The sequence below is a fragment of the Tachysurus fulvidraco genome, chromosome 1 (genome assembly GCF_022655615.1).
Source record: "Tachysurus fulvidraco isolate hzauxx_2018 chromosome 1, HZAU_PFXX_2.0, whole genome shotgun sequence".
Lineage (NCBI taxonomy): Eukaryota > Metazoa > Chordata > Actinopteri > Siluriformes > Bagridae > Tachysurus > Tachysurus fulvidraco.
Window position 1 is genome coordinate 13,858,920 of NC_062518.1, and position 8,999 is coordinate 13,867,918.

The following is an 8,999-nucleotide window of genomic DNA, read 5'->3' on the forward strand; positions in this document are numbered from 1 at the left end:
TTCATGTTTTTGAATATTCATTAATAATCTTGCAGCAGCATCTTGAACCTTCTGCAGCCGTAAGATAGAGGCTTGACTAATTCCTTTGTATAACGAATTACAATAGTCCAGTCTTGAAGATATGAGAGCATGAATTGCAATTTCGAGACTCTTAAATGTCAGACAAGATTTCATCTTGGCCAGATTTCTCAGATGAAAAAAACTAGACTTTACAACATGATTTATCTGTGTGTTCAGCTTCAGAGAGCTATCAATAAATACACCCAAGTTTCTAACACATTCTTTCCACATACTTGGTTTCTGCTGCCTCATGCCCCAAGTTCCCCTGGCTCCTGCAGCTTCTCTGAGACCCTGTGTAGAGTAAGTGGTACATAAAATGGATGGAGGGATGCATAATCGTATAGTTTCTAAAGTAAATCTGCACTGAGTTGCTTACTGGATTTTTAAAAAGCATTTTTATGTCCCTGGTTTCAAAATATTTTAAAATCCCTCCCTTACAATTATTATTAGTAGTATTCATGTTGTTGTTGTAATATTATGTCTTTTCAAGCACCGAAAATTACTGTGTAATTACTGTGTATTCAGCATTGTGTATTCAGAAAACAGATTTATGGGATTCTGTGATACTCTCCCACCTCTAGTCGTACAGTGTGAAAGTCTTGAATACACCAGAAAAGAAGGTTGTCCGTGGAGTGCACTTCTTCTAGCGACTGGCAAATGACACACTTCCAAAACGCGGTGCGCAGAAACGGTATCTGTGCCGGTTAACGTGGCTGATTTGATTTTAAAGGTAAGACCTGGGGGCGACTTATTTAAATTTATACATACAACAAATCTATTCATATCGACTTGATATCTAATTTTAGATTAAATGAAGGCCATTGGGAAAGAGTGTACTGTACTTTTAAAGTGCGCAGTTACTCCTCTTATTTGTAGCGCGCACTTGAGCTGCTATGTGGAGATTTTTCCACTTGATTTTTACTTTTTTCCCCAATGTTTTTAATGCAGATGGTTTATTTTCAGCTGTAGCAAAGCAACAAAAGTTAAAGTGCGGTTACAAAACCAAAACGAGCCGTTTGCGGGTGCCAAAACCCCGACAAATCAAACCAGCAACAGTCTGTGGCGCAATGGGTCCGTATCAACTGGATGAGATGTTGCATATCCTCTACTAACTATACAGGGAATAGAGAGGTTTTGGTTGGATCTGAGCATTTTATTGCTTTTTAAGACAGAGTTTTTTTTTGTTTTTTTTTTTTTGGTAACTGCTTCATAAAACAATAAAGCGATTTTAGATATAATTAAATATTTCAGTTGAATTTCATGAATAAAAATAACTAAAAATAGCTTTTAAACTTCCCTTTTCCTCTCATTTATTTATGGCAACTATTTTTACTCTTTTTTTTTTAAAGGTCAAACACATAAAGACCTTTAACCTTTAAGTTTCTATCTAAAATGTAACATCTCTCATAACATGAGATATAATTTACAATATAGAGTAATCATCAATAAGAATTTATTTTCAAGTTAGTACACAACAGAGCATCTATTCAGAACTGATATTATCTTCATTGTCAGGCATGTAGGGAAGACACAACTGAAGTAAGATGCCTGTGCATTGCAGGGTACCACACACACAAACACTCACACACACCTAGGACAAATGTGTACACTTACCAGAGAACCAGAGAACCAAGAAGAGAACATCTGAGACAGTAATCTGCAAAGACAGTAACCAGAGCTCAGGATCAAACCCGTAACTTTGCACTACCATGCGTAAAAATGTGAAGTGTTTGCCTCTGTACTTGCATCATGTTGTCCATATTAAACAAGACTGTATGAAAATTATTATTTGAGACTTGAGTGCAAAATTGTTCATTGTAATTGCAGTCCAAAGGCATCTTCATGGACCATGACTATTTTGAATACTTGTGAAATGTAATGCCTCTATTCATTTTTCTTAAAGATATGCAGATTTTTACACCGATATCTGATAACTGCATGAAATATTATTTGAACCAATTTCCTTGCCACGAATGTTATAGTACAACTCTTATTGCACTCTGGTCCTTTTCACACTGGTTAAATTATGACAATGAAGAAAGCAATGGGAAAATATTGTAGATTAACTTGTAAACATTCACAAAATATGATTAATTCATTCAGGGTGTGATGTAAATTGGATCTTTAATGCTATATTTGAAAATCTAAATGTTCCTGATGTACCTTTCCTAACATGCGTTAATATCACTGTTAATGTGTATCAGTAACATCGATGCAAAGCAAAGCTGGTGCTGCTCCTTTTAGACCGTTTCAAAAAAACGATATAGTTCTATTTATTTGTAAGTGGGTTCTATTTTCTCCATAACAGACTAGAGAGGGTCGCCTTTCCCTCTTAATCGGCTTTAATTTGTTTTAGCCTCTCTGGTGTTGGCCCAGTGGCTTTCCACATGGAGGATATTAAGTTCCGTATCTGGCATATTCAACTCGTTAACGTTGGCCTCTGAGGAACGTGATTAGGAAACTGAAGCAGAGAGCCAAACACTGATTATATTACAAATACCCTCACAAAGCTTTCACAGTACTAAACTTTTTTTTCTGCATTGAGGTGTCAAGAAAGTGCTTTTTATTGATTTCTTTTTTACTAGTTTATATAAATAAGGTTTAGGCCTGATTTTAGTAAAAAAGACAAGACAGCAGTGAAGCCTTTTTCGGGTTTAATGCTCTGTGATTGAACCATGATGTTCAGTTCCTCAAGATACTACAAATGAATGAACGAGGTAAGGGATTCAGCACTGGCCCTCCGTTTGTCCTGCTATTAGAACACAACCTTATAATACTTGCGTCACAAAATACAGATACTGATACCATATCTATAAGACAGTCATTACTGTGAAAATATTGGCACCCCAACATCCATTTGAAAATATTTGCAAAGAAATGCCTACTTTCTTAAATTCCATTGTCTTTCTTTTCACACAGTTGCATTCCACTACCTTATATTTCTCTGTCTCACATACCACTGTCTTGCTTTTGACTGTCTCACATTCTACTCTTATATGTTTGTAAGAAAGAAAAAGACAATTAGAGTGTCAAAAATCTTAATTAAGAAGCAGTTTATTACAGTGGATCTCTGACAAAATACAAGAAGTACTTAGCGTTCATTATGTTCCACTGTCTCAGATCCCACTGTATTATGTTTAACCGTCTCACATACCTCTGTCTTGCGTTCCACTGTCTCACACTCTTCTGTCTTATGTTCCAATGTCTCACATTCCTCTGTCTTATGTTTAACTGTCTCACATTCCCCTGTCTTGAATTCCACTGTCTCACATTTCTCTGTCTTATGTTCCACTGTCTCACATTCCTTTGTCTTACATTTCACCGTCTCACATTCCTCTAGTCTTACTTTTAAAAAATATGCTTAGTTTTTTTTATTTTGTGAGACTGACCCCTCTCTTTGCTTACTGCAGGCTAATCCAAACTAGACCTGTTTTCTGCTAGGGATCATTGGAGCTGATGGTGATTCATGTAAGTGTCAAGTATGTTTGCAGCAAAATGTACAGACATACAATTTCTTCAAGCGTAATACAAATATTTACTAATGTGTATTTCTGGTTGCTGAGCTTTGCCTGATGTAGAGCAGGCTGCTTTATGGATTCAGTAGACAAAGAGCATGCATATATACTTGACAAATATATCGCATGTCTGTTTATAACAGAAATTAGTAAATGCCTAAGATAGGGGGCATAGTGGCTTAGCATGTTAGTGCGCTTACCCCACACCCCAGAGGCAAGAGGCACACCCCAGAGGCAACTCCCTCAATGGGTCCACCACACAACACAACACTATAAAGAAATTGGTTAAAAAACATGCTGATTTTTATATACATAAACCAGTTAAATCTTCGACTTTCCATAGCCTCGGATATCAGGAACCCGTTTCATGGATTTGCTGCCGTATTAAATGAAAAAAAAAAAAAAAACGGATAAAAAAGTATGCATTTGTAATCAATGGCAAATTGCTGTATAGATGCTGTATGCTGTAAAAAAAATTATAAATAGTTTATAGAAAGTTAAAAGGTTGCATATATTGCCACAATGTGCTGTGCTTATATCAAACCTTCTCTGGTATTTCGAAGCAGAATCAGAGTTATATCACATGAATCACTTTAGTTATTTTTGAGAAGGGATTCGCACTGAGAAAAGGCTGTAAATAAATAAGTGTCACCTTGGAAGGTAGTTGGTGTGTTTGGAAACGCTGACTCATTTAAATCTCTGTTTTATGACATAGTTACTCCTCTGCTGGTATAAATCATCGGCACAGTCAGCAAGCGACCTTGTAGACTTTCCAACCCCCGAATTACCATTTAAAAGGTCTTTTTTATGGCTGCTATTTATTTCAAAGTTTTTGGCAGGCTGTTTGGTATTTTTTAGGCCTGTCGAGTGGAATTCATTGTGTCAGACGTGTGTTTGTATTCCAAGGATTTAAACAAACTCTTGAATTTATGACTGGTTATCGATGACATTGCTTCGCTGGCTAACAATGCATGCAAAACGACAAGAGCCGGAGAGGAAATGAAGCAGTGCTGTGTCCAATGAGCAGAACTTTATGACTTCTTAAGTTTCATAAGACACATTTGTACTAAAGTGTTATTGTAATGTAGAGAAGAGCTTGAAATCCGGACACAAAATATCGCACAAATATTAGTCGAGGTTAAAAAAAAAAAACACTTATTTTGGCCAAGCATTTTTGTTTCATTCAATAGTGACAGAAATGATCTGTCAGATTTATATTCTGTGTTACAGTCATGACAAAATCAGGCCATAATTTTTCAAAGTAGTGTGTGTTCATCTTTGTGTTTCCCAGAGGTCTCTCTGGTATTTAATACAAAAAAGCTTTGCATTTGGAAGGCCCAAGAGGGATGCAGTAGACACCTCAGCTCTCATTTTTATCTCTGTAGCTACACTGGAGTAAATCTATTGACAAAAAAGCTACACTTGAACCTTCTTGGTGAGAAATTCTGCAAAGTACTTGCAAAGTACATCAGACTTCATACAGTACTAATTAGCTTGTTGTAATTTGTAATCATTTCTGTAACAGACACACCATAATCTAAACCTAATTACAAACAGGTTATATCCACCAATCTTCTGTACCACTGAACCTTCATAGGGAACCTGGAGCCTATTCCAGGGGACAAGGAAGAGGACCAGCACAAGTCCTTTACAGAGCACATAACATTCACATGCTAGAGACACTTTTGAGATTGCAATAAGACTAAATGCATGTCTATAATGCACTAGCTTATAATTCACATCAGTTATAATATAAGAGTGGGGGAAAGACAGCTCCTGCGGTGGTGGCTGAACTGGTTAATGCGCTGGGTTGTTGATTGGAGGATCTGGGTTCAAGGCTCAGCACAGCCAAGCTCAGCACAGTGCCCAAGCTCCTCAACCCTCCCTGCTCCAGGGGCACTGTATCATAGCTGCCCCTGCACTCTGACCCCAACCTCCTCAGTTGGGGTATGTGAAGGAAAGTATTCCACTGTGCTGTAATGTATATGTGGCGATAATAAAGGCTTCTATGCCCCCGTTCTATCTATTATAAGAATTGCAATGTTAGTGATAACAGTAATTCTTGTAAAGCAACATCATTCCACCGTGTCACTGATTATGTTCCCAGATCTGTGCAAACCGTCATGTTTCCCATACATATTAAGCTTTTAGATAGAAATGTTTTGTCTTATCCTAAAGATTCAGTTTGATTTGAAGTTCCCGCCATGCCTGATTCATGCAGTGGGGCTCAATTAGTGAAGACAAGTCTATACTATGTTGTCAGGTTGATGTACACAGTCCTCATGTGATCATATTTTTTGTCAGATGTTTACATTACTATGATTCTGGGGAATATTTTTAAGCTTGAATAAACCTGGGTAACTTGGTGACTAGGTCTTTTTTAATTGGTGGTCAATTTTTCAAGCATCTCTTCAGCTTGAACACTCGAATACAATAGTTAATAAATGAAAAAAATAAAAAATAAAGAAATAAATGCATTATTTGAATGGAAAATTCAACATTTTAAATGTTTAAAAATGTATATGTAATACTTTATAGATATGACTGATTTGATGCTGTATTCTTTTCTAGGAAAACCACAAATGCTTAGTCATTAGCGTTCATTATGGAGGGCTTACACTGTGAGCCTTGTCAAATTCGAGGGACCAATAACAAAGCACATAAAGAAGCAGAGGCTTTGGAAGAGCGCCCCCTCCCTTCTGAGACTTGGAGCAACAATTCAAATAAAGCTACAGGACCAGGACCGGTCCATTCTTCAGAAGGGGTTGTTGAAGGCTCAGCCATTTCCATTCCTTTCTCAGAAACTTTGTTGGGTTTAATTGTGAAAATGCCAGCATCATTGCAACCTGTGTGCTGCGCTGGTAGTCCAGTTCTGCTGCCAGTCCAGGTGCAACAAGCAGGGGAAATAGAACCTGAAACAATAGCCACACCTGTAATCACACCTCCACTGGGCAGTCTCACTCTACCATTGATTTTTGATCAGCCACAGGTACACTATAGCCTGCTGGAGAATAATGGACTCTCTCAGAACCTGTCATTGACAATAGGTCAGTCTCACAGTTGCAAAGGGAAGTCTGAGAACACTGCCATGTACAGCTCTGAATTCATATCACCTTTACAGCAACTGATTAGCTCTCCACATTGTCGAGGGAGTAGTTCATTTCCATCAAATGCCTTTGGTGCAAGTTTCATCCCTCCAGATAGCACTTTGTCACACCTCTATACTGGTTCCCCACCGGTTTCCCTGCTTCCTCCTGCCACCTTGCTGGTACCATTTCCATTTGTCGTTCCTTTGCCAGTGCCTCTACCTATACCAATCCCAATCCCATTCATATCAGACTCTTGCCTCTCTAGAGCAAGTCATACCATTAAAACAAGCAAAAGCACCCAGACAGAATATATTTCAGTTTGTACCCACAACAGAATGTCTGGCTATGATTTCTTGCAGTTACCAAAACAACCTCTCCATCCAGTTTCTCAGGAAGAAGTGCTCGACCTCACAGTTAAGGTTGTGCCAATGCAAACAAATCGGGAAGTCCAGTTCCATCAAGACCATGCTCTGGACCTTTCTGTGGCTAACAAATCGTGCTTTAACACCAACCTAATTCATTGTGGAAGAAATTCAGAAAATGTAGATTCAGCAAAGCTGATTCTGCCCATGAAGTGTTCACCAGCTCAAGCGACCAATCAGCCTAATGGTTACTCTGACATGGAATTTAGCATGCACTACAAATGGACAACAGAAAAGCGATATAAAAAATATTCTTTAAAATATTCTAACCAAAATGGCAATGTCGTGTCTCCAAAGCACATACCAAGAGTCACTCAGTCTACTAAGGACGCCTCGGTCAGGATTTGTGAGCAAATAGTACAGGGACAAGTCTTAAAGGAGAAAATAGACAAGAAGAAGAGAGTGAACTCTCAGAATATTAACAATTCTCCAATCAAGAAACAGCATTTCATGACATTTTGTTCTAGCAAGTAGATTTCTGATTGAGATTTTGCAGGATCATTCTTCCTTGCATGCCGGGCTGCATTGGTGGTAGTCTAGTCAGGCTACTTCACTTTAGCACTGATCTCAGATCAGCCATATCTGCCATACTCAAGCCCTCTGTTCCTCATGTACAAACCTGGGACTGCAGAACTGTGGAACCCACCAATATTCTTTTTAGCTATTTTTAATTTTTTCACTCTTGAACAAGGCAAAATATATATGTAACATGTAAAGATATTTCTTTTTAGAAGAAGTGGGTTTGTGTCCCTTGCGTTTTTGTGCATGCCGACCTGGATGTGATCCTCACTTTGGTTCTAGCGACAAAATTCGGTAGCATTTTTCCTCTGGTTTTTAGATTAGTGCAGAAACAACTTTGTGATCAAGAAAAGTTTATTTCTTATTAGTTTATACTTATTTTACTCAAGATCTTAACAACTTAACAATTTTTTTTATGAAATCTGAAACCTACATACAATAAAAGTAAACACAGATGCTTTAAAACTTTATTTAAAAATGTTCTCTGATAAGGATCTGTGTTCTTTTTGTGGTTGGATTTGACTGAGTAAGATGCGTGTTATTTGTATGCACACAGCAATTCTGTAGTAGATGAGTTTAATGTCCCCGACCACCCCGGTAGTTCCATTCAGCTATCTCTGATGTTGTTTGTCATGAAAAAAAAGGTCAAAATCTCCTGAGCTTGTGTTAACCACAGACTATAGCATGAAACCAGAAGCACAAACAAGCTAACTCCTTTCCAGGCACTCTTTTTTTCCCCATTTACTAGCTCTTGTTTATTCTTAACTCTGTACTAACTACTTCAAATTTGCAAGTTTGCAAATCTATAAGAATACTATAAGTTTTCCAAGTTTTCTGGATAAAAGATCATTGTTAGAATAGCCGTAACTCAATATGAATTTTTTTTTTCAATCATAAAGCCGCCTTCACACTGCACACGACAAACGGACACGACTGTCGGATTCGGCCCCCTAGTGACAGTCGCACGTAATGTGCAATATGATCGTGCAGACGTCAACATGGGAGAGAAGCGAGATTCTCGCGGTCTCCAAACACCCGTTACTTTATGATCCAACTCTTGAATCATACAGAGATGCTTACAGGAAAAATGAAGCATGGAAGCGTGTTACCGAAATGGGCTAAATGTTTGCAAACTTAATTAGCATTTATCATGGTGAATGAAGTTAGGAGTACAAACAATCAATGCAATCCAGAAAGACCGCGAATAATTTTTGAGGAAACATGGGAACAACATTAAAAATAATACATAACACATATCATAACACAATATAAATATTAATTATTTATTACTTTATCAATAACACTGTATTTAAAACAAAAAGATTGTTTTGGATAAAGTTTAAAAATTACTAAAGTTTATGTTAATACTTTTTAATAATTCTTATCACCTGGCG

The 8,999-nt window shown here is 37.5% G+C and overlaps 1 protein-coding gene across 1 annotated transcript; it reads left to right on the forward strand.

Annotated features, from left to right (window-relative positions):
- The first annotated feature begins 695 nt into the window (after positions 1-695).
- On the forward strand, positions 696-8,843 carry si:ch211-161f7.2 (retinoic acid-induced protein 2). Its single transcript, XM_027168460.2, has 3 exons — positions 696-790; positions 3,471-3,528; positions 6,147-8,843. The coding sequence occupies exon 3, from the start codon at positions 6,181-6,183 to the stop codon at positions 7,558-7,560; it is 1,380 nt and encodes a 459-aa protein (XP_027024261.1). The 5' UTR covers positions 696-790; positions 3,471-3,528; positions 6,147-6,180; the 3' UTR covers positions 7,561-8,843.
- Positions 8,844-8,999: the final 156 nt, after the last annotated feature.

Coding starts and splice junctions, on each gene's coding strand:
- si:ch211-161f7.2 (XM_027168460.2), top strand. CDS start 6,181: ATGGAGGGCTTACACTGTGAGCCTTGTCAAATTCGAGGGACCAATAAC.